The sequence below is a fragment of the Chlorocebus sabaeus genome, chromosome 21 (genome assembly GCF_047675955.1).
Source record: "Chlorocebus sabaeus isolate Y175 chromosome 21, mChlSab1.0.hap1, whole genome shotgun sequence".
In the NCBI taxonomy this organism is placed as follows: domain Eukaryota; kingdom Metazoa; phylum Chordata; class Mammalia; order Primates; family Cercopithecidae; genus Chlorocebus; species Chlorocebus sabaeus.
This window is the reverse complement of record NC_132924.1, coordinates 95,343,364-95,367,961: the sequence shown is the minus strand read 5'-3', so window position 1 is coordinate 95,367,961 and position 24,598 is coordinate 95,343,364. Positions and strand designations below refer to the sequence as shown.

Here is a 24,598-nt window from a genome sequence, read left to right as displayed (position 1 = left end):
AAATGAATATAAATTTATCTTTTTTATACTAATAAAAACAATTCGCTTGCAAATAATCACAGTTTGAGATTAAATACATAAAGCCCCAGCACAGTTACCTGAAGGAAGTAGGTTCACAATAATTTTACATTAATTTTCTTAAGCATATAAATGTTTTATCATAATACAATTACTTCATATTTATTAGGATCGTATATCATTGTGAGGGCTTTTGAACTATATTTTGCCAGAAGAATAAGGAGAGTCTCAGTTATTTTATTATATGCTGGTACAAAAGTAATACATTGTCATTGCCCAAATTCTTTTGGAAGCATGCCCCTTCTTATATGTAAAAGGTAATCATTTGAGTGTTGGAGACCACCCAAAACTACTGACATAGACGTCACATAAGTTCGGCAAGGCCGTTTTGACTTTAACTCTTCAAGAGAAAAGCTAATAAATTACATGTCACGTTTAGGGAATAAAATCTGTAATATATTATGCATAATTTTTCACACTTTGTAAATTCTAATGGAAGCACAAAATTTACCCCAAGTTTAAACTTTTCTTAAAACTGGGACAGAAATTTCACCTTATGGCAGAAAACATTAAGCTATTGAGAATCACCTATTTATTTAAACAAAAGACTTTTACTTTCATTATAGTACCATTTATTAGTAGTATATATGTGTGTATGTACCCACACACATAATGTGTATCTATGCATTTATGTGTGTGTGTGTGTATATATGAGTATACACAGTAGTTTGCAAAGTGTCATTCCTCACCTACAATTATCATCATCACCTGAGAACTTGTTAGAACCACAAATTCTTGGGCCCCACCCCAGACCTACTGAATCAGAAACTCCGAGGGTGGAACCCAGTAATCTATAGATTAACAAGTCCTCCAGATGGTTCTAATACATGAAAACATGCTACAGTTTGCAAAGACCCACTGTGTTACATCATTAAAAGATATTTCTAGCCACATTAAAATATTTTCTTTATTCCCTTGGTTCCTACAGTCTAATTAGAATACAAATTATTTTATGCCTGCCTGTTAATCCTTGTTAGGCCCACAAATAGAAAAGTTCTGTTCCAAAGTGAGAAATTGGCAAATCTACTGGAAAGTAGAACCAGACCTAAAATGTCAAAATAATAGCATTATGATTACTCATAAATAACAAGTAAAATTACAGCCAGTCACAAAATGTTAATACTATAGCTACACATTACATGTCAATGGAGAAAGTACTTTTGATCCAGAACACTTCATATATGGTGTTCTTTATTTTACAAAGAAACTGAAAGGACAATATGATAGGTTCATAATTGGCTTAGTTCTCCGTTGTTTCTTGTTTCTATAAATGTGACTTGAAGCGCTTTCAAATGAAGTTTGTTTTTCAAAAAAGAGAATCAGGATAATGTATTTGCCACATATATATACATATATATACACACATACATAACAGTTGCACTTTATACAGTGATTAATATTACGATTAGCTGTTTATCCTTATGATAAACCATATTTTCAAGCTAATGCCTACTGTGTTCAGGATTTCAGAGGTTACATATTCAGCCCCGTGGTGTTAGCTGATCGATTATTAAGTTCTTTGTTTTGAGAATAAAAATCTCCATATTAGCCTACGATTTCTTTCTTTCAAAATTATTCCTCATTTCCACACATCTTTATAGTTAAAGATTAAGCAAGAGTGAAATTTTTTCATTTTATTGAGGTATAATTTGAAAGTAAAAATTTTTATATACTCAAGATATACAGTGTGACTTATTAATGTATACTTGAAATTTGCTAAGAGTAGATCTTAAGTATTCTCACCAGTCAATATTTTAGCATAAAAGAACAGTAATTTTATGAATTATATAGTGACATTTCCATTGTACTGTAAGTCAGTATATCTTCTTTTAATATATTCTTCCTAATGATCAATAATTGACCAATAAATATGAAATTAATTTTCATGAATATGTTTGATTGTCCATGTTTTAGTTTTCACAGGCAAGTCTCCAGGCTTAGCCAATGTGTTCTTGGGCTGATGCATTTAATCAAGTCATAGGGAGGACTCTATTTAATAATTAGAAATGATTATTTTCACAATAAAAATCAAACTGAATTAATAATTTAATGTTCTAATTGTTTTTTCTACTTTGAATATAAACAGACTTTAGCCGATTTCATACATAGATTCATTATTCTTTAGAACTTACATGGTTTTGCTTATAATGATTATTTCCCAATGAATTTAAGAAGCTATTGAATAACACACATTGAGAATTGCAAAGGCATGGTACAGCAGAATGGTGTATTCTACCCAGGACCCAAACTACTTGACTTTAGCAGTCTTGTCCTTACAAGGGATTGCCATTCTTCTATGCCCATGGAGACCTAGATGCCATCAAAATCTGTATAAGAGCCAACTTTACCCTAAACAAAGACACTTTTACACCAATTGGTTCATTCATTTGCACACTAAGAAAAAAACAAATCCCAGAAAGGGTTACACAAAAAAATTAAAGACTGAAATTATTTGCAAAGTTTTTACCTCAGAATGATTTATTTGGGGTAGGAAAGTAAAACCCTCAAATAATCAAAATGGTTGTTGTATTTGTGTTCTCCATAGTGGCCACATGACATTAAATGCAGTTAACATAAATTGCCTGCTTCTTTTGCTAGGAGGGAAAAAGTGAACAGAACCCTGTGGCAGGCACTTGTCTTAAGCAAGGGCCAACCAAACCTTTGTGGAAGCCACAGGTAATGTCCAAGTGTCAATAACATTTTATGAATTCTAAAGATAGAGAGAGAAAGAGATTGCAAGGCTGTCTGCCTAGTACCTCACCCAACTGGTTATTGCTTTCTAATTGAATAACAAAGCGGTCTTAATTATATATAAATTAGAAAGCCTTCAGGACTTCAGATCCACAATTCAGATCTGCTCTGGCCTACTTACTGGTAATTAAGCTAAGTCAAAGGAAAGTCATTCCAATAAAATAAGAAAGTTGAACTCACAAAATCAGTATATGATTGTCAGTGGAACAATAATACTTTACATTAGATGCATCATCTGTAGATGATTATTTTATGTTTGACATGTTTAATTACAAGAGAGTTATAGGAATAAACACAAATCTCTGTGGTAATAATGCCATGTTTATCAGTTGCCAGATTATCTAGACAAAACATACCTTTTAGAGTTATCTCACTGGTTCTGATGCAAATTACCATGAGTTTTGGTGTAAGAAAGTACTACCTTAGTCACAATAACTTATGACTTAGAATGAGCTTAGTATGACAAAATCATATCCCACAAAATGAAATATCTTCATTTGTTGTTTCCCCATTTAACTAACTCTGAACTTTTTCTCCTACTTTAAAAATCAATAATAATAAAATACCAATCATGTTCAGCTGCAGAAAATTATATTTGAAGAAGATCACACTTTAAAAAGTGAACATGGCTGGGTGCTGTGACTCACACCCGTAATGCCAGCACTTTGGGAGGCTGGGGTGGGCGGATCACCTGAGTTCAGGAGTTTGAGATCAGTCTGGCAGACACGGTGAAACCCCCAAAATACAAAAATTAGCTGGGCATGGTGGCATGTGCCTGTAATCCCAGCTACTCGGGAGGCTGAGGTGGGAGGATCACTTGAACTGGGGAGGCAAAAGCTGCCGTGAGCCAAGATTGCGCCACTGCACTCCAGCCTGGATGACACAGTGAGACTCCATCTCAAAAAAAGAAAAAAGTGAACATGATCAGGCACAGTGGCTCAGGCCTGTAGTCCCGGCACTTTGGGAGGCTGAAATGAGGATCATTTGATGCCAGGGGTTCAAGACCAGCCTATGCTACATGGCAAGACCTTGTATCTACAAAAAATTTTTAAAGTTAGCCGAGCGCGGTGGCACACACCTGTAGTCCCAGCTTCTCAGGAGGCTAAGGTGGCAGGATTGCTTCAGCCTGGGAGGTTGAGGCCGCAGTAAGCAATGATCACACCACTGTACTCCAGCCTGGGTAACAGAGTGAAGCCTGTCTCAATCAGTCAATCAATCAATGTAAACATAAGGGAAACATAGATTAATATTTTAAGCGCCACAGAAAAATGTTGTTGGCTTTTGTTGTCTTGAAAATCATTGTAGAAACAATAACATGGTATTCTATTTTTGATATATAATACACCAAATTTTAATGTTTTAAGAAAAAATGTAAATACTTGTTTTGCTATCCCATCTATGGGAGCTTTATGCCAGAATTCGGCACTTCACATCCCAAGGGAATTTCAAAAGAAAAGGGCAAAATTCATCCAGACATTTAGATATACACAAATTTTTACCTAGTAGTACATGTAAATTTTTATAATTCACTGAAATGCTAAAAATGTGAACTTCTTTTACTGATAGTAGGATTAATCTTCTTCTTCCACATGACTGCCCCCCAAAATTAATGCATTTTATAAAATATAATGTATTTTTCAGTATTAAAGGAAAGCCCCCTCAATTAAAAAAAACTAATAATTTCTTATTAAAAACTTACATAGGTACGTATTTTATTTTTGCTACAGGTTATTCAAAAGGTAAATTGTGTGCAATTAGTAATGTTCTGAGGGGAAGTAAATTTGTCATATGATAGTCACAACATAGTCACAACATTTTGATATAGTAATTGTAGTTTGAAGCAATAGCCAAAGTCTGTCATTGCATTTACTCCCCAGAAATACACCAAGAAGATGATTGGCATGGACAGCCACATGAACCTATCAGTGGATTTCCCCAAGATCATTTTTGAAATGCCAACTGAGTATATATCTATGTACATGCATATAATCTAAGTTACCTAAGCAAATTTTCTCTTCTTTCTACAGAAAACCTACAGGGACTTTCGATTGCAGGGTGTGTTGGAAGGAACACTGAACAGTAAGACTTATGATACTGTACACAGACGTTTAACAGTAGAGGAGGCCACAGCCTCTGTTTCAGAAGGAGGAGGACTTCAGGGCATTACTATGAAAGACAGTGACGAAGAAGAAGAAGGCTGATATCACACAAGTTTGCAGAAGGAAGGAAGACCTTGATCGACATTTTTTGTTTGTTTGTTTTGTTTTGTTTTAACCTTGTCCTTGTAATTACATTCATTGTTTGTTTTGGCCAAATAAAAATGCTTGTATTTCCTTAAAAAGTAAACCTGAATGTAGAGTAAAAGGGGAAATGCCAAGATTTTGGGTTTTTCTGTTTTGTTTTTTGGAGAAGAGTATCCTTTTTTGTGTAGTTTGACCTAAAAATGAACCTTGGCTCTGCTTGTGATTGGAACATGATTTTTTTTTTTTAAAAGAAGATTTGAGCATTTGTCTGTAATCACATCAAAATGATGTTTTCTGTGTAAAGCGAGATACATATTTCTCATAATGCAGCATTGTGAGAAGTCACGTCCGATCACTGCGCCAACACTATCGTATCCTTGTTAAAATGGTGTGTACCTTACAAATTATAATTTATGTGCCAGGTTTGTTTTGTACTTAATTTGCTATTATTGTGATGTGTATAAAATCTTTAATCTTGGTTCTTAGTACTTTGAATTGGTCTACAGGTGTATTCCTGGGATGAAAGGATTGCCAAACCCAAATATAGACTAGATTATCCAAGGGGTTTGTGTCTTTGTTCCATTCTCAGCATTTCTTCTTTCAACTATAAGCAAGCCCCAGGTGTGGGGTAGCAAGTGTGCTTCCGTCAAGATATTATATTCTCCTACTCCAGTATAACAGCTTGCAGGCAATAAAAATCTATTTGCTCATAACTACTTCTGTATTTATTAGACTTGTATAGGGCAAATGCAGTAAAAGAGGTTTGCAGTGTTTCAAACATCCCAACTATCTGACTCTGTGTTTTTGTTTCTTGGGTTTTTTGTTTGTTTGGTTTTGTAATATTTTGTTTTTAATCAAATGAGTAAAAGATAGTAATACTGACTGTTCTTTGGACCTAATAGGCACACACATTGTTAAAAGAATTACTATGACAGCATATTTCCACAGCACAGGAAGTATATATTTCATACTAATTAATATTAGTAATCAATGTTAACTAATAGTAATATTACTAATGTGAACTAGTAGTTCACATTAGTAGTGGTTCTCTCAAAATATTTTCTTGCTAGGGTTTGAGAGATAATTGTATTATGTTGGGTAAGTTCTCTATGAATTATTTTAGTGATATTTCCTAAAGTATATTGTCAGATTGTGCTACTGCATTTATTAATAAGTAATTTTTAAATGAGGTCAGTTAGTGCAAAATAAGTGGAGGTATCCCTGAATTTATGAAAATGTTTGTTCTGAAACTCTAGAAATGAAAAAACTTGGACCTCCAGTTTCGTTCTCCCATGGTGTAATAAGTGGTCATTAGGTATCTAGACTAGCCTTAAAAATTTAATCTACAGTTACTATTTAGCATTGTTTTGGCTCATTTGCTGGGCCCTAGGTGTAAGATAACAAACAAAAAAGGAGGAAATTTCTTCCTTTTTCCAGGATTAGATACTAACTCTACCAACTCACTGTTTTTGAAACGAAGTTTGGGAATGTTCTCCCTTCTTTTCTTCTTTATCCACACACCAAATAGTCTTTTCTCCAAACCCTCAAATGTTCAGTCATGCTATCCCAAACTTTCCAATGGCACCATCCCCAAGCTTGCTGTTCCACCACAGATTGCTCTGTACTTGGTAATTACCCACCTTTCTTTTCCTTTCAATAAAATGTCCATTTCCTTGATACATATCATCTCCAAATAATGGATCCATTTTGTCCTGAAGTGTGACTAAGTGATGACCTCAAACGTATTAAAATTCTGCCTTTGTTAAAGAAAAGTGTATTTACTCTAAGAAATGATAGCTGACAGAATTCAGAAATAAGAAAAGCAGATGGTGCAGGGGAAAGTATTTGGGGCCTGGAGGTTCTTGCTGCTGACCTGGCATGTTTAACCTGCCCACTGGCCCCCTTGGCTGGTCAGCCCCTTTGAGGTTCTGTCCAGATTTTTATGTTCTCTGCTACTTCCCTTCTACACCCCGGAGATTTCTAAAAGCTCCTTGCCTACTCTTCACCCACAGTGGCTTCAAAAGCAAAGGCAATAGCAGTCAGAGGCAGATAGTGGAGCTACTTACATATGAGAAAATTGGAGACCAACCTTTGATCCATAAAATGATGTATGAAAAAAAATCATAAAGTAACTGAACAAGAATGAAAAGTGATTTTTAAGTTTTCCCCCCAAGCTAACTGCAAATTGTTTGAACTAATTGCAAAGTGCTTGAAATGACTTAATAATTGTTCATTGACGGGCATAACTATTAGGATGAACACCCAAGCATCTGTCTGTTAAAGGATGCCACGTCTTATGTGGTATTACTCTTTTTAAAGTATTATTTTTTTAAGAAAATGAATTTAGCCAAGAGTCTAACAACTCTTGCAGAATTTTCTAAGGGAAACTTAATTTTAACTAAAAAGAAATAGCTATACCGTCTAAATGATTTGGGTGAAGGGCAAACAGGTACATTCTTTGGACAGTTTGCTTAGTGTTGCAGGAGATAATAACTAATACCGTCTAACATCCAACCAGAATCGGTTTGTTAAATAATACGTCTAGAAGGAAAATTTCTTCAAACACTTGAAGAAAAAAATAATAATGCCTATTCCCGGAAAGGGAAAGAACCATACAGAGCTTAATGTAAACCTCTTGTCTCCAGCAGTGGGTCGTTCTTGTGTTCACTGATTTTTCCACTTGAATTCCCTTTAGTCCTTGCTCATTGTCCCTCTCTCAGGAAAAGGGAGTTCCCGCTTCTTTTGCAGTAAACGCGGTACAAAGCGTCTATGTGCTGCCACCCCGCCACCCAGGGTCACAGTCTAGGCTGGCCTGGCGCCGCCCTCCGCCCTCAGCTACCGGCGGTGAGAGGGTCCACCGGCTCCTTGAAGGTGTGTTTGAGAGGGAAAGAGGTCACTCAGCCGTCGTTGCTCAGAGATCCTCGAAGCCCCTTTGCGCTGCAGCGGTCTGCCTCCCGAGAGGGCCTGGGGACTGGACCGAGTGCGCCGGGAGTTCACAGGAACCCCGCGCCCGCGAGCTCGGACCCGACCTTCTGATCCCCGCCAGCCCGCGTGGAAGGGCCCGCGGGGGGAGATTAGAACAAGAGCTTGGTCGCTTTTATTTCTTATTTCCAAAACAGAAAATGAAAATTTCCTGGTCCGGGTCCTTAAAGGGAGGTGACAGATCGATGTTCCGGAGAGATGTTCACGCTCGACTGGTGGCGGGGCATCTGTGCGCCGGGATAGCAGACCAGCCTGCCAGCTTGCGATCTGCGCCTCTCGGCTCTCAGCAGCTCCAAGACCCCGCCACAGCCCTCCGCCAACCACCCCACTTTTGTGCAGAAGTTGGAGGCCTAGCGTGTGGGGTTTCCGGGAGGCCCGTGGTCATCCAGTCTTTACACAGAGTTCCCCCAAGACCATCACCGCTACCCTATCCCAGTACTATGCAGGGAAATGAAGTCGCTAATTCGCCTCCTTCTCCCTTCAAGTCCTGCTCGTAGTAACCTTCGAGAAAGACCCCAGACCCATTTGGCCCCCGAACTTTGCTACAGATGGAGTCGCGTCCGTAGGCCTGGGCCGCCGGGCAGTCGCGGAGAGGGGTTGAGAGCAGCGACGCCCTGGAGGCGCGTGGCTGGGCAGGTGCCCCAGCAGGAGCTCAAGGCGAGCCTTTCTCTGGGATACCCCAGCTTCGGATTGAAGATGAGGCGCAGGGCTGCCTTAAGCTGTTCTCCTCTGTGACATTGAGTAAAATATTAAGGGAGTAGAGGCGGGAGCAAAACTCTGAACCTGGACTCCAGATGTCATTAGAGGGTCAACCGCTCATTTGCTTTCAGGGAGTAGTCACTGGAGTGCGACCATGTGCCACCGAGAGATGAGGAGGTGAGGGAAGAATTCGATCTGTTTCCCAAGTGAAGAAGACCTCCGATTTTATTACCCAGATTTGAGTGTACCTGACAGCAGCTTGGACAACCGCAGAGCCCCGAGTTTGGAGTCAGAAAAGTCTGGGTTTGGTTACTAGTAACCACATCTCTTCCCCAAGTCTGAGCCCTGTGGACTTGGACAAGTTACTTAACCTCTCTATAAAATGGGCACTTCATAGGGAAGGTTGCTGGAAAGATTAGAGACGTCATAAGTGGTGGCCATTATTAACTGTTTCTTAATATACGAATGGATTCGAAAGAAATCGTGGGAGGCTTGCCTCTGCCAACATGCACCACCAGTCTCACCGGCCATTCTCTCTGGGGTTGGCACAGGGTCCTTTTGGATCACAGGCAGCTCTGAGGATCTTCAGTCTAGCCCCTGGCGTGTCTGTGAACTGGCTAGAATTGTCCAGTTCTCCGGTTATATATATGGCCAGCCCGATGGGAGAAGAGGAGGAGACGGGGAGGGGCAAGCTAACTCTGGTCTCAGAAAGGGCCCGCATCTCTAACAGCAGCCCCTGTAGCTGCGGTTGGGAAGGGAGGTAGCTAGAGATGTGTTATTGAGTACACTTGCAGATTATGTTGGTCAGGGGCTCTGAAATGGGACGGGGATGATCCAGGAGGTGCCAGACCACAAGCGAGGAATCTCAGGCCTCGGCTGTTGTGGTCAGCGGGTTGAGTTCAAGGGAATTTCAGGTGCAAATGGTGTTCATTAATATTTTCCGAAGCTTATAGGAGTCTAGAACGATGTCCTGTGTCCCAATTTAGGGATGCAACAGAAGGATGCACTTGCAAACTGCGAGTGGAACCGAGAGAGAAAGTCAGAGGGGGGCCACACTCCTCTTCAAGGTGGCCCCAGCTGCGGCAACCAAGCAAGGAGGGGGGAGTGGGGGGGGGAGAGAGAGAGAGAGAGAGAGAGAGAGAGAGAGAGAGAGAGAGAGAGAAAGCAGGCGCTTAGGACGACTGCCAGCACCGACTCCTGCCCGGAGTTGCTGGACTGCAGTACTTCTAGGCTCCCAGGAACACTTGAGCAACGCAGCGGCACAGGGTGGGGCAAGGGTGGGCTCCAGGGTCACAACCCAGTACATCGGTGGCACAGGAGACGCGCGTCCTGGTGGTCCGGGGGTCCAGCACGCTGTGGCCTTGGGGAGGTAGAAACTGAATACTCATCGGGAAAGGGGAAGAGACGGTGCCCGGCATGAAGCTGGGACTGGAGCCGCTTTTTTAACCGGACTGGTGGTCTCCACCCCAGTCATCCCAGTCATTTCTTTAAAGTAGCCAGCGGCAGCTTCTGAGTCCTAGACCCAGTGACTCAATATGATGACGACTTTTATTTCCCTCTGCTTCGCAATTTTGCAGTGAGGATAGTTGTATTTGTGTGCTCATTTTTTAATAAATGTATTCTAGACTTGTCCCCAATCTCTGTCTCCGTTGACTCTCCCTAAGATCAATGATTCTCATATCAAGAGGAAGTGAAGAGTTGGTTTCAAGAACCATCAGACAAGGCAGTTACTCTTCCCATAACCCTGGCCTAGGGTTATTTATAGAGTCCCTACATATAGATGACATCAATATTTCCCTGTGCAAAAATTTAAAGTAGTGAGTCAAATTCTTCTCTACTCTAAATCAATGATTTCCACTTTAGCACTACATCTCTCTTCTCTCCCTACAAATAACATCTCTTCATCTCTTTTGGGTGAGACTGGAAAAAAGGAGACTTGATTAAATGCTGAAGAAATGCTAAAGTTTCTTCTATATGGCATTTCCTTAATATGCCAAGGAAGCAAAACCAATTGTAACTTCAGAAGGAGATTTTGGTAAGGAGGTAGAAAATGTTACAGTAAAGAAAGTTGCATGGTAAAACATCAGAACCTAACAGGACTGAATCCCAAAAAGTGGAAAGTGAAACATGGAAAGACTGAGTGGGCAGATTGTAGGAGAGTAGGGCTTTTGGTAGGTCTTGCCTGCTGGACGACTGGGTAATAATTTTTTTAAAACAGCTTCAAAGTTGCTGTATTCAAGGAGCTTATTCATTGTCATTTACTCATACTCATTTCTTTTGTTACTTCATGTGATTACTAGGTGTGTTCTTTCATAAAATTACAATAGTCTATGGAAAGTTGATTAATTTCACAAATGCATAACCACTTCTTAAGAAATGAAATTTGCTTTACTCAAACTGAGATTTTTTTGAAAAGCTTTTGTCAAGGTTAACTTCTGAATCTACAGAAGAAAGTGTTCCCCAGGAACACAGTACTGAATGTGGGAGAGCAGACGTCTAAGGAGAAGGAAAGTGCTTGAGGTTGTGAAAAATACATAGCAAATATGATTCCTGCGTATATTTTAACATTTCCATGTGATTATCCTGAAATCTATCACTGAGCAGAGGAACTGTTTTTAAGTCCAATTGTCTGAATAATATTTTGGAAAAATTTATAGCTAACTTTTTAAAAACGTGATAGCTTTTCATATGTAAAGCGGATTTATTTTAAAATTTCTTTTCTATGTCCATGTCTCCTCTAAATGAAGGGGGCTTTTATTTAATCCCATCTTACAGAAAAACAAAACAAAGGGGAACTACCACTATCCACTACTCAACAAGTTCACTAGCTGTGTGGCCTTCCTCAAGTTGGGGTACTTGGGCTGGAGTGCCAAGACAGCACCGGAAACTAGCAACATTTATTCTCGTTCTCAAAAAGTCTGAGACAAATTGGCCTTCTGAGTGTTTATGAAGACCTTTCTCAGAATAGAAGACCAGTTGTTCTCAATTTCAACAGATAATTGAAGAATCCAGCTTTAAAAAGATACTGAGAAACAGGGTGAATAAAGAGGGATTATATTTTATCCTTGATCAGGGCTGCAATATTAGTGGTGAGGTGGGGGCAGAATAGATAGCATACTTTTTGGAAGAAAAGTTCACATTTTCTCATCTTAAGTTCCAACCTATATGTTTTAAATTAAAATCTTTATAAATTTATTTAAAATAACTGCACACTACTGAGGGATTAGATGAAATGTTAGAGAATATGGCCAACTTTGGGCATGTATTTTGCAGAGAAATAGGAGCCCGAAAAAAACTAAAATTCAGAAGGCAAAGAAGGGAGAAGAAATCTCTTTCCTATTTCTGACCTCCAGCCACCACTACTCCCATACTGAAACAATAAGAGTGAAGGGCTCAATTGCGCACCCACTGTGTTGCCATTTAGCTTCCAAGTGACTATGGGAGTCAGGCTTACTTGGAGGAGGCACAGTGAAAAAGACCAAAGGGCACCTGAGCCTCTGCCCCTCTTAACTAAAATAAGGGGATACTGGGATCCTACCATTCCTGCCCCTGACTTTCCTTTTACCCTGTGTCCCAAGGGGAAATTGGGGGGTGGGGAGGGACTGCAAATAGAGTTCCAAAATTTGAATTACTGGTGGCATCTAGAAGAGTTCAGACGTGGGAAGGAGGGGTTGGGAGGATTCAGAAAGCAAATACAGCAATCACATGTATTTTGCCGCTACTGTATTTTACTTCGCCGTCTTCTATTTGAGTTGGCAAGTAGGAGTTGAGTTGACAGCAGGGTCTCTCTTTCAGGAGAGATTGTGGCCTTCACTTATTTAGGGAAACAATAAACTGGAATTTCCTATTAAAGGGCAATGACTTTGCTTTTAAAATGAAACGCTCATGCCAATCAAATAAAAAGGAAATAGATACTTTGGAGAGTGAAGGACCCCAATTATTACCATGCCTGCACCTTTTGTACACAACATATGCTCTTAAGTTTTAAAAAAATCATTCACCATTATTCAGAAATCTAAATCAACATCATTAAAGCCAATTTCTCTTTCTCTCCCTTTTTTCTCCTTCCTTTCCTCTCATTTCAACAGTGGTATGAGAGTTCAGATATTCTCTGTCGTGAGTAAAAAGCTCTGGAAATCAGCTAATGTGCCAACACCGGGAACATATCCAGGCCCATGGTGCGAAAATGAAATATGTGCTGTTGAATTATTATTTTTGTCCTTTAGGTTTACATCTACACCCTTGTATTATGTAAATTTCTGAGAAGCTGTGAATCACAAGGTTAGGTAAAGGAGGGTCCCCCCCAACCCCTCAACTCTCCCCCTCCTCATCCGTCTTCGCAAGCAACAGGAGCCGACCCCATTTAATCTTTGAATGATCCTCAGCCTTGTTCCTTTCTTTTTCCGGCTTTTTACCCCAGACCTCAACTTCCCTACCCACCCTCGACCCAACGAGCCGGCAGGAGCCAGAGGCCGCGGTTGCAGTCCAGAGCCCCGCAGCTGGCCGCGTTCGTGACGTCAGCCCGCCAGCCCCTCGGGTCACCGTGGCCGCAGGACGCTGTTTGCGAGTTGCCAGCGTCAACACTCGCACGGGGCGCTTAACGCTTCGCGTTGTTTCCAGGAGACTTTTCCTCTGTGTGGGACTGCTGAGAAAGTATGAGGGCAGGCCCACTGTCAGTGAATTCAAAGAATTAACTGAACTTGAATTAAGAGGAGACAGTGGAGGGGGAAAAAAAAACCTTCCAAATTAATTTAAAGTGAGAAGGCAATCACATTTTAAAAGGTAGTAAGATTTCTTAATGATGGATCAAGGCTCTTCTTGGGATTTTCTCAGAGTGGATCTTAGAGCCCAACTCTTGAAACATGCACAAGGCATGCAGAATCTGGTCTGGCAGAGGCCTAAGGGCGGGAAGGGAGGAAACAGAACAGCATCCACTTCCATCAAGAAACGGGGACCGGCCAGTGGCTGAGTGCTTCCTCTTTTACAGAGGCTGTGAAGGCCGGCGGGACGTGGCCACGGGGTATCGCCCTCTTCGGACAGCCATGAAATCTTCTCTTTTAGAGGAGATGCAGGGTTTGACTGGGAGAACTCGGAAATGAAAGGACAAATTGGAGAGTAAAGCCAAAGAAGGGAAGGTAGAAAGGCCTTTCTGTTAAGGTCTTAAACAGGAGAATCTAGTAAGAAAAGTATCTTTGGGACCATCAGGTGACCCCAACTACTCTTAAGCACAGGCCAAAGGGCTTCAAAGGGAGGATTCTCGGAGGAAAGAGGTCAGCTAAAAAATTCACGAAAGGTTTTTGGAAGAGATACTCAGAGATACTCTTCAGACATTCTTAAAATTTGACTTGAGAATGTATTTTCCAGGAAAGTCAAAATGACAGGCAAACCTAGTGAAAAGATGCTCTAGTTCCTCCTTAGGTATGCCACACCCCCGGGCCTGTTTTCTTTCACCTTGCATCTAGATTAAATGACCCTTCAATTACACCCTGAGTCGTCAAAGCAAGTCTATTAGCGAGTGCCTGTTCAAAAACTTTCATCTAGGAGCTCTCCACCATCTGTTACGCGGTCTCTTAAACCGAATCCGGCGCCCCCTCCCGAAACTCTCTGGAGCCTCCCTTGCTATCTCCCCGCCTTGGGGGGATGGAGCCTCCCCAGGACCTGCGGGAATGCAGAGAAGGGGAGGAGCGCGATCTCGCCCGGGATGGGTTGCCAGGCCGGTCGGAGCGGTGGTGGTCCAGAGGCCCGAGGTCGACGGGACCTGATCGAAGGCAGCGCCGCGTCGACCGACCCCGGGAGCCAGACGCTTGGGAGTCCCAGCACGGCCGCGGCGCCCAGTCACTGAAGTTGCGCCCCAACTCCCAGCCGCCGCCTCCAAGCTTCTCGAGCTACCGTTCCTGGCCCCTCCAAGGGAGTCTCACAGAGCTCGGTGGCCCTCGGCCTTGCCAACGTCGTTTTAACTGTTTGGAACTCGTGAGCGAGAACCGAGAAGCGGAGAGCCCGGCCGGGAAGTTTTCAGCTTTTCTGTTTCACTTCGGGCTGCTTCTTTTCAAATGGTTCTGCGCTGGCCACCGAATCCAGAATGAGGCGGGGCTCCTCTGCCGCTACGCCAGCAGCCGGAACTTGGTTCCCCTGGGCAGCCGGGGACAGGGGGCGCAGAGGCCGCGGCGATAATGAAGGCTGAGACGGCCAAGGCCAGCGGGTCGGCGCGGGGCGCTCCCGGGCCGGAGTGGCCATCGGTTGGAGTTCAGGAGGTAACTGAATTTATAAGCGGTTCTTACAGATTTCTGGCTCACGGATTTGTATTTACCTCTACTGCTTCTCCATTTCTCTAAGCTCTGTGGTCTCTAAGTTCTTTGTTCTGTGTTATTTGAATTTCTATTATCGACTTTTATTTCATGGAATCACTTAAGGAAGTTTGAAAATAACATTCAAAAATGCTTCAAACCTCGTGGGTAGTGTCAAGGAAAGAGTCGAACTGTGTCTTGAATAAGGTTTGTGTGTGTGTGTGTGTGTGTATGTGTGTGTGTATTTAATTTTGACTACAAACAAAATGTCTTTAAAATTGTCTAGGGACTGCTACAAAACGCTAATCAACTAATTGCACGAAAACTTTTTTCTATCATTGGAGGCAAATATTTCAGTGTAGAGCAATAGAGCATGTTTGGGCTATCTTCTAATTGTTCACCTTCCAGATTTCAGTAACACCCTTGTAAGTGACAAGCAAAACTTTGCTGGGTTTTGTTGCTTGACGCTGTTGCTCCACGGTAAAGGTTGGATAAACTGGGTTACTTGTTTTATAAACTTCTTTTTTCCACAAAGTCCAGCCCTGAGTCGTAGCCTCTCAGTCTGGAGGGACACACCTCACAGGCCTGTGGGAATGGGTGAGAAAAATCTCAGCATTAGTGGAGGGTCAAAAACAAACTGAGTCCAAGTGATGGCTGTCGGCATTGCCTGCTGCCTCATTAACAGTTCTCACATCTGGGCTCTTCATTTTCTTTTACAAACTGATTTGCTACGTAAATGCTGTTTTGAGAGAAATAATTTCACTGAGTTTAAATGAAATCCTAATACAAAAGACATAGTAACAACAAAGGTCTAGAGACAAACAACCCACCCTCACACTTCTTCCCCCAAAGAGAGGAGGGCTCTGTGAGTTAACCAACCCTTCCCACACTTACAACCTGTGATATTGTCCTTCACAGGCTTTAGGAAATTAGCAAGAATTCTTTATTTGCTACCAAACTAACTAAAAGCACACTGCTAGCCTTAAATTTCAATTTGTTGCCAAAATGTTTGCTAATGTGCTGGAAAGTTAGTTCCCGTTGTGTATTAAGTAATCTGAGGTACTCAAAAACTCTTTCCTTGAACCTTACAGACCTTTGCTATTTGTGTCCCATCCCATCACCCTCCCTCCATCACACACCAAAAGAAATAACCAACGACCAACCAGAGATAAAGACTATGAGCAGAAAATGTAGAGGAATTTAAAAATGTGTTTTTCCGTCTAGAAATACAGTATGTTGCATTTGGTGCTATGTATTAAACAGGAAAAAGTGTAGATGTGCTTGAGTGTCAGGGCTGGGGTGGGGGGTGATGTCAGAATAATAATAATGCCTTCATCTCCCCTCCCTTAGCTCACAAGCTAAAGCAAAGAGAAAGCAGACTGTTGTTCTGCTAGGGGTCAGAGATGTTGAACAGGCCAGAAAACTCTAAAAACATGACCAGGGACAAGTCAATGAACTAGGCAGAAAGTGGAATTAGTTATAATATTTTCCAATCCATTTTTAATTAAAAAAATCAATAGCATTTTGTGACATATCAAAGAACAAGAGATTAGAGATCATGGCTTATTTGGTAATGTATGGCTCTATTATCTTATTACCTTTAATTTCGAATTGCAGTAACCATAGGCAGAAACTGCATTTGCTTGTGATAGGGACTTCAACAAAAAGCCTGTGAAAATTATGCACGTTTTTTAATAATAGCAAGAACACAGCTTAGAAAGTATTGAAGTCAAAATTAGATTCCTTAGAAAGAGAATTTTAAATTGCTTTAGAAGAACAGGACTTTTTCTTATTTCTAAAATAGATCTTAACACAGAGTTTGTTATCTGGCCTCTTTATATTATGAACTGCTGTGGTTTCCTCAGGATATTTCATAAAGGACGAACTATACACTTAAACTCGCCTTCCATCAGGATTTGAGGTTATAAATACTGCCTTTCCATGGATGGAAAGGGGAGGCACACTTAATCATCAGTTTTCAGAAAAAAAAAAAAAAAAAAAAAAGGAGGAATTATAGGATTCTCAAAGAAAATCAAAAGAAACGGTGAGTTTCTATTTTGTCATTAACAAAACAAACAAGGCTCCCTTGCATTTGTTTTAGTAAATTAAAAAATACTTCTGTTAAACATTTTGAAAGCTTCTGAATTTGCTGAATATACTCTGTTCTTATTGCTTTTTTTTGTCATTTTCAAATATATTTGTAAATAAAGCACTGGACAGATTGGACAGTAAGAAGCTCTTTCTAAATACATTTTGTGTTTTATGACAATTCTTATTTAATAGAGATAGTATTGCTAATTAACACGTGTTTTTGGTTAGGTTTTGAAAAAATTAACAAATGTTGGATATCAAGGCCTAGAGTTGTAAAGCATCTTTTCAGTCTTTAGTAAACTCAAGGCCATCTTAAAGGAAGAGTATAATTGATGCTTTGCCATATTTGTGTTAACTCAAATGACATTTTCAAACACTTGCCAAAAGGGGAAATCCTGAAAAGACCAGTGAAAAGCAAACTGTTGAAATATAAACTATACAAAGCATGCATACCTCTTAGCCAATATTTTTTCCTTTTTAGTTTTGTATACACCAAAGGAGAAATTTACAGAGGTCAAATAAAGGCTCTTTTGCAGTTAAGGAGAGGGGAGGGGGAGGAGAAGAAGGGGAGAGGGAGGGACACACCACAAGCGTAAAACAAACTGGTAGCATTCAGTCAAGAAGGCAGGTAAGGCTCCAGAGGCCGGCGAATTGTGCACAAGTCAGCTGGACTCTCTAAAGTCTTCCAGAGCTGGGCTGTTTTCGCGCTTCTTGGCTTTTTCCTTTCATCCTAGCCCTGTGGCGGAGGAGTGCAGCAGGAAGGGGATTTTTTCGCTGTTGGGAAGTGGCAGGTAGGAAAAGGAATCTGATCCGGCCCAAAAGTCAGCAATTAAAGTCTTAACCGCGACCCATCTGTCGCGGGACAGAGAACCTCCCCACCCCGCTTTGCCCCAGCAAAGCCCTTCCCGTGCCCTTTGTCTAAGCAGGGGAAAGGAGGAGACTAGTTCTGCGGCCCCAACAGCAAAAGTCAAGAAAATTTCCAGCGCTGACCAATACTGAGTGTCTGCGCCCGGTCCAAGTATAACTCCGAAGCGCCTCTCGGGGGTGTGGTGCCTCTTCGCTTGCTCTGCCCAGGTGCTCTGCCCAGGTGCTATGCCCCGTGGCCCCAGCAAAAGGAAAGAACATCTGCAGCCTGGGCGAATCCAGAGTAGGTGCACCCAGGCCAAGGATGGTTCCAAAGCGCCGCCCTGGAGTGTAGTGCCTCTTTGCCCGCTTCCCCCGGGCGCTCTGCGCTTCTCTGCTGCATCAGTTGCCCCAGTCTGAAGCTACCTCGCGACCTGAAACGAGGCATTCCCAGGCCTAGCTGCCGAAGCTGGTCGTATTCAGACAGACCTCTCCCCCATCTTGCCCCTTGGCTGTCCTCAACTTCCAGTAGGACTCACTCCCCCTCCCCCATTTCTTCAGCCTCTGAGTTTTCCCACCACCCACCCAGCGCCGCTGCCTTTCCATTAGACATCAGGCGCGTTCCCAGCCCAAGCTCTCTTCCTTTCCACTCCTCTTGGCTCTTGGGGCAAAGGCGGAACTGATTTTCGCGGAAAGCTAGAGAGGGGCGGAGGGGACCGGGTGGCTTGCCTGGCATGTGTTGAGAATGGGGTAGAGAGGAGGGAATACTTTGAGGTCAGTTTCCTTCGTTTAAGGTCCAGTTTCTTTTCTTTGAGTGAAATTGGACAGGGACTTAATAATCCCAGGGTTTCTAGTCCGCCGTTATCCAGCCTTCCGGGGCCAACCCTTTTCAGAGCTCTAGCAGAAGGACGCCCCCACTACACTTGGCCCAATACCTGACACCCGCCACCACCTGTTTCACAGCCACGTGGGGTTAACTCACCAGGCAGATGGCACCTTGAGCTGCTGCGGTCGGCCACTCACTTCAGGGTCCAGACCCCACCGCCCTTTGCTTGCAGTTCTGTGCGCTTCCTTGGCCTCCTCACGCCAGGTCACAGCTGCCGCGTCTTCCAGCTCTGTGCAGCCCTCCGTGAGCGCCTAGCTCCGGGGTTCAGCTCTGCGTGATCGCCGGCTGGCAAGGGACTGCGCCGGGGAAGGTGCGCGCCGCAGCTTCCAGCGCGCTCCTGGACTCTCTTGCCTGAGCGGCGGGAACCCTCACAGTCTGAGCCGCAGCCTTAGGCGTCTTTCCGGAAACTTCCACACACTCCACCGCGCCGCCCCAAGAGTTTGGGCCAAGGCGCCACACCCGGCGAGTTCTCGGCTGGGGGGCGTTGCACGGGAAATGGTCTCTACGCGCGCTCTTTGGGAGGCACAACTGTAGCTGTGGACACAACTCCGGCGCCGGCAAGTCTGTTTGATGCGCACAGACACCCAGGCTGCAGCCTGCGCTGCTTAGAGGAGTCTTGCAGACACCGGCAGCCGGGGTGGGGATTAATACATTCTGTTTCCCTTTTCCGCTCGCCATTCAGTATTTAAAATGCTCCGGGAGAGCTCTAGCTGAGCGCAGGTACTTAAGAAAGAAATGCTCTTTCCAGACTCTCAATGTAAACTCGGAAGCGTGCGCGCGCCCGCGTCTGTGTGTATCCTGGGTGGGGTCCGATCGAGTCAAGGTTTCTTGTGGTGTGACACCCGATTATACCTTGCAGCTCCTCAACTTTGTGGATGAAAGTGCGACTTTCCCAGGCCGATTGCCGTGGGCATTGCCTTTACAAAACCACAAACACTTAACAAGCCTCCCAAGGCTTTTAATTCTCAGGGGCGTTTTGGGAGGCCAGTTACCTGCTGGCGTCTTCTCAATGGTCCAGACTCAGTTCGGGCCGCGGAGACTCCGGGATTCCGGGAGCAGGCAACCCCGAGCCCTGGAGGAAGAAAGAGGTCTGCGGAGGTGCCACAGACCTGACCCCGGCCCACCCCGGCCCGGCCAGGCCCAGTGGAACCAAGCAGCGAAACCTCGGATTTCGCCGCCTAGGCTTCCTGGACGAGGCTTTCTGGAGCTTGGCGTTTGATAAATATAGCCTGGCGTTTGCCCCTGAATTAGACTCCGTTTCCTTATTTAGCCCTTGCACAATGATTTTAGATGATGTCACTTAGAGCTAAACGAGAAAATTGATCTCAGATTTGCTTGGCCTCTAAAGCCTGGTTAAGCAGATTGAGAATTAGAAAGACAGAGGAAGCAAAAGGGGGGTGGGGGTGGGGGAGGGCGGAGGGTAGTGAAGTGTGCGCCGCAGAGTGTGCGCGCCGAGGGGAGGGCGCGCCAAGCGGGTGAATGCGCCCCCGCCTTTTCTGGGCGGGGAACCTCACTCACCAATGAAAAGTAGCTACTGACTGCAGAGGAAAAAAAAAAGTTTTCCTGTTGACTGTTGGAAGCGAATTGAGCAATTATCTAGTTTACCTTCTCCTCTTGGAAGTTAACGATTGGCGAGATCTTGGCTGCGTTATTGACACAACACTTTCTATTGATAGAAATAAGTAGTGATTGTCCCCGAGTCATTGGTGCGCCAAGAACTCTGCGATGGGCTGGCAGGAGTCCATTGGGCTGGGCAGGCAGGTTCGGCTGGTGATGCTGGGGAGGAGGAGGAGGAGGAGGCTACTGGTGGTGATGGTGCCCGTCCCCCTCTCCACAGGTCTGTGACAAGCAGGGAACAAGGCAACGGACGGCGCAGCCCAGCCCCGGCTGACGGACGCTGGCGACTCAGACATGGACAGTAGCTGCCACAACGCGACTACCAAAATGTTAGCGACTGCTCCAGCTCGGGGCAACATGATGAGCACGTCCAAACCCTTGGCTTTCTCCATTGAACGAATCATGGCGCGCACCCCCGAGCCCAAGGCCCTGCCAGTCCCCCACTTCCTGCAGGGAGCCTTACCCAAGGGGGAACCCAAGCACTCTCTGCATCTCAACTCGTCGATCCCCTGCATGATCCCCTTCGTGCCAGTGGCGTACGACACGAGCCCCAAGGCAGGAGTGACGAGTTCCGAGCAGCGGAAGGCCAGTCTGGAGGCCCCGGCTGCGCCCGCGGCGGTGCCCTCGGCGCCGGCATTCAGCTGCAACGACCTGCTCAACTGCGCACTGAGTCTCAAGGGCGACCTGGCCCGCGACGCGCTGCCGCTGCAGCAGTACAAGCTGGTAAGGCCGCGTGTGGTCAACCACTCTTCATTCCACGCCATGGGCGCCTTGTGCTACCTGAACCGAGGTGACGGCCCGTGCCACCCGGCAGCCGGCGTGAACATCCACCCGGTGGCCTCCTACTTCCTCAGTTCCCCTTTGCACCCGCAGCCAAAAACGTATTTAGCCGAAAGGAATAAACTGGTGGTCCCGGCGGTGGAGAAATACCCTTCTGGAGTAGCGTTCAAAGACCTGTCCCAGGCTCAGCTGCAGCATTACATGAAAGAAAGCGCCCAGCTTCTGTCGGAAAAAATCGCGTTCAAAACCTCGGACTTCAGCCGAGGCTCTCCTAATGCCAAGCCCAAAGTTTTCACTTGCGAAGTGTGTGGAAAGGCAAGTACCATGCAAAACGGAGATCCTTTCCTTCCTTCCTTCCCTCCTTCCCTCCTTTCCTTCCCTTCCTTCCTTCCTTCCTTCCTTCCTTCCTTCCTTCCTTCCTTCCTTCCTTCCTTCCTTCCCTCCCTCCCTCCCTCCCTCCCTCGCTCCTCCTTTCCTTCCTCCCTTTTTAGTATTTTGGGGGTAATTATTTGTATATACTTTTTGTAAGATTCTCTTCCTCCTACCCTCCCTCTGCCCAGTTTGATTTCAACGTTACTTGTTCGGCTAACCTGTTCTACGTGTGTTTAATTTTAAGGTCTTTAATGCGCACTATAACTTAACCCGTCACATGCCAGTGCACACAGGAGCCAGACCCTTCGTTTGCAAAGTGTGCGGAAAAGGTTTCAGGCAAGCAAGCACCCTGTGCAGGCACAAGATCATTCACACGCAGGTGTGTTCATCTGTCTCAATTTCACCTCGTTTGCTTCGGAACTGTTTGCAGAAAAACAGTTGATAAAGCCTTAGTCTTTAGGATAAGGTTCGTTTAAAACGTGCTAGCTGAATAGGGATGAATGCCATATATTGTTTGCTTTTGTTCTGCCTTGAAAGTGTTTAAGCATTACTGTGTTTTGAGCTTGCAAAACTTCACATAATTAGAAAATATCTAAATGTCTCTGCTTTTCCTTTCTCTTGCTTAGGAAAAACCTCACAAATGTAACCAGTGTGGCAAAGCATTTAATAGAAGTTCCACTTTAAACACTCATACCCGAATACATGCGGGCTACAAACCGTTTGTGTGTGAATTCTGTGGCAAAGGGTTTCATCAAAAAGGTATGGAAACCAGGAAATGTTGTCTCTCATGGTTAGTCTTACCAAAAGCGATACTTAATATTTTCGGGATGTTTTAGAAGACGATGTTTAAAGTGTAGTTATGTGGCACATTTGTTGCCATTCTAACCCCCTACCTGAAGTCTGATTAGTATTAGAGAAAGGCATGATTCATAAAACAAGGGTATATTTTTTAACTGCATGCTCTGATTCTATGTAATTGGACTGATAAATGTGTATTAAAATTTAAAGGAAACGGCATCACTGTTGATGCGATGTTTGAAAATAAACTTGGGGAGACAAGTGCAGGCACGGATAGCAGCCCTGCACTGGTTGTGGGACCCGTGGCGGTTCTTCTGCTTGCCTGGCACTACCGTAGACGTGTCTGCTACTCCTTTTTCAGGGTTCCCCCCCACCAGAACCACATCTCTGTCATTTGTGTGTTTCAGGGAATTACAAAAACCACAAGTTGACCCACAGCGGGGAGAAGCAGTTCAAGTGCAATATCTGCAACAAGGCTTTCCACCAGGTTTACAACCTCACTTTCCACATGCACACCCACAACGACAAGAAGCCTTTCACCTGCCCCACGTGCGGCAAGGGTTTCTGCAGGAACTTTGACCTCAAGAAGCATGTCCGCAAGCTGCACGACAGCAGCCTGGGGCTGGCCCGCACGCCAGCTGGCGAACCAGGCACTGAACCGCCGCCCCCGCTACAGCAGCAGCCGCCGGTGACGCTGCCTCCTCTGCAGGCGCCGCTGCCAACCCCGGGGCCCCTGCAGCCCGGGCTCCACCAGGGCCACCAGTGATCGAGGCCAGGGTTCCTTCCAGCCTCGGCCGGGCCCCCACGCTGAGGCAGCGGCAGACTAGAGCTCTTGGTCCGAGTTCGTCTGCAGACCCCGGGGCATGTTGGGCCCCACACTTTAGGGCCAACCAGAAGCCTCTGCATCCCTTGGCCTTTCGCCTCTTGCATGCACCTGCTAAATGGTTTTGTGTATTATATTCTATATAGGCACTAACAATTATGAAAAACTTGGAGGGTTTTGTTTTCTGTTTTTCTTTTTCTTTTTTTTTTAATTTGGAAAGACTTTTCATCTTGGGTGAAGAGATGGTGTTTGTTTTGTTTTGTTTAAACAAATTTCTGCTATATTTATTGAGATCTGTATTATTCTACCCGGGAATGCTGCATCATTTTAATTTTATTATTGTATATATTTCCATTGTGTTGATTCTCCCGTCTCAAGATGTCTGCAGGATGTTTATCATTTCCTCCTTTCCTGAAGTAACAAAACACTGTGTGTATGTCATATATACATGCATAGATGTGTGCGCCCATAGGGGTATATTCCACATTCGTGAGCACACACACATACACATTAGATAAGGGTGGTTCATTATGGATGATTTTGAATTTTGGTTTTGATTATTGCACGTGAAAATTGATTCATTGACTGTTGGAAATAAATACTTGGAACATGCTTATTTAATCAACGAACTTTAGGGCTCTGTTCATACTATTCAGCTAAAGATTCCTGACTGTGACCCCCTCATCCATCCTCCTTTTTAAAATCTAAAACCCAGGATTAGTAATACTTAATGTTTTCGTCTGAAAATCTATGAAGTGCAAATAATTTCTTCTAAATGGTTACACCTTTGGATAAAGTTATGAAATCTGGTAAATTTCAGAAGCAGAAGACATGGAGTTTTCTAAAAGAAACACAAATTTGGCTTGGACCACCTGATATGTTCGCAGTGCACAGTTAAACAGGAACAACATATCCAGTAGCTGTATGCAATGTACATCTCCTCAAACGCATTACAATCATAGATAGACAGGTGTCTATTGTTTGCATCCTGAAGGCACATGCTGACTTATACACAGCTGGCAAAGGGAGCCTCTGTGTTTTTACATGTGTATATATGTTTATAGACGAATATACTTCCATTCAAGGAGGAAACATGGATGAAAACCAAACTGTGGCGGGTGCCAGGTCCTTGAAATGCTTCAAGTGTTAATCAGCGGCTCCGCTGTGAGCTCGGGCTCTGGTGTTTCTAACCGCAAGTCTCTCCTGTTTTCTTGCCAAAACAGTGAAACAACTGCTAAAGACTTTAATTAAGAGGGGTAATTAGTTCAGATTTATCAAAGCCGGGTTGTTATACTATTAGCTGCTCAGTAGAAGCTGCCAGACAAACTCACAGCCCAGCACAGTAGTGCTA

The 24,598-nt window shown here is 43.8% G+C and overlaps 2 protein-coding genes and 1 long non-coding RNA gene across 11 annotated transcripts in view; 2 read left to right on the top strand and 1 right to left on the bottom strand.

The window, feature by feature from the left end:
• Positions 1 to 5,858, top strand: part of CADPS2 (calcium dependent secretion activator 2) — a 560,307-nt gene extending 554,449 nt beyond the window's left edge. For all 8 annotated transcript variants that reach the window (XM_073009305.1, XM_073009306.1, XM_073009312.1 and 5 more), the window contains one exon: positions 4,857 to 5,858. In XM_073009305.1, the coding sequence (XP_072865406.1) occupies positions 4,857 to 5,030 (174 nt within the window). In that variant the 3' untranslated portion in view covers positions 5,031 to 5,858. The remainder of the gene's footprint in view (positions 1 to 4,856) is intronic.
• Positions 5,859 to 14,083: 8,225 nt separating this feature from the next.
• LOC140709690 (uncharacterized) lies at positions 14,084 to 20,237 on the bottom strand. Its single transcript, XR_012090403.1, has 2 exons — positions 18,954 to 20,237; positions 14,084 to 15,622 (listed from the first exon to the last, which is right to left on the bottom strand). It is a non-coding gene; the product is annotated as an uncharacterized lncRNA (long non-coding RNA).
• Positions 14,898 to 24,334, top strand: FEZF1 (FEZ family zinc finger 1). Of its 2 annotated transcripts, XM_073009304.1 has the most exons (6): positions 14,898 to 15,004; positions 20,695 to 21,197; positions 21,348 to 21,569; positions 21,871 to 22,005; positions 22,253 to 22,385; positions 22,832 to 24,334. In XM_073009304.1, the coding sequence occupies exons 2-6, from the start codon at positions 20,769 to 20,771 to the stop codon at positions 23,188 to 23,190; spliced, it is 1,278 nt and encodes a 425-aa protein (XP_072865405.1). In that variant the 5' UTR covers positions 14,898 to 15,004; positions 20,695 to 20,768; the 3' UTR covers positions 23,191 to 24,334. The 2 variants fall into 2 exon arrangements, with proteins under 2 accessions (XP_072865405.1, XP_007980958.1); XM_007982767.3 differs by having other exon boundaries at positions 20,695 to 21,569; positions 22,832 to 24,332.
• Positions 24,335 to 24,598: the final 264 nt, after the last annotated feature.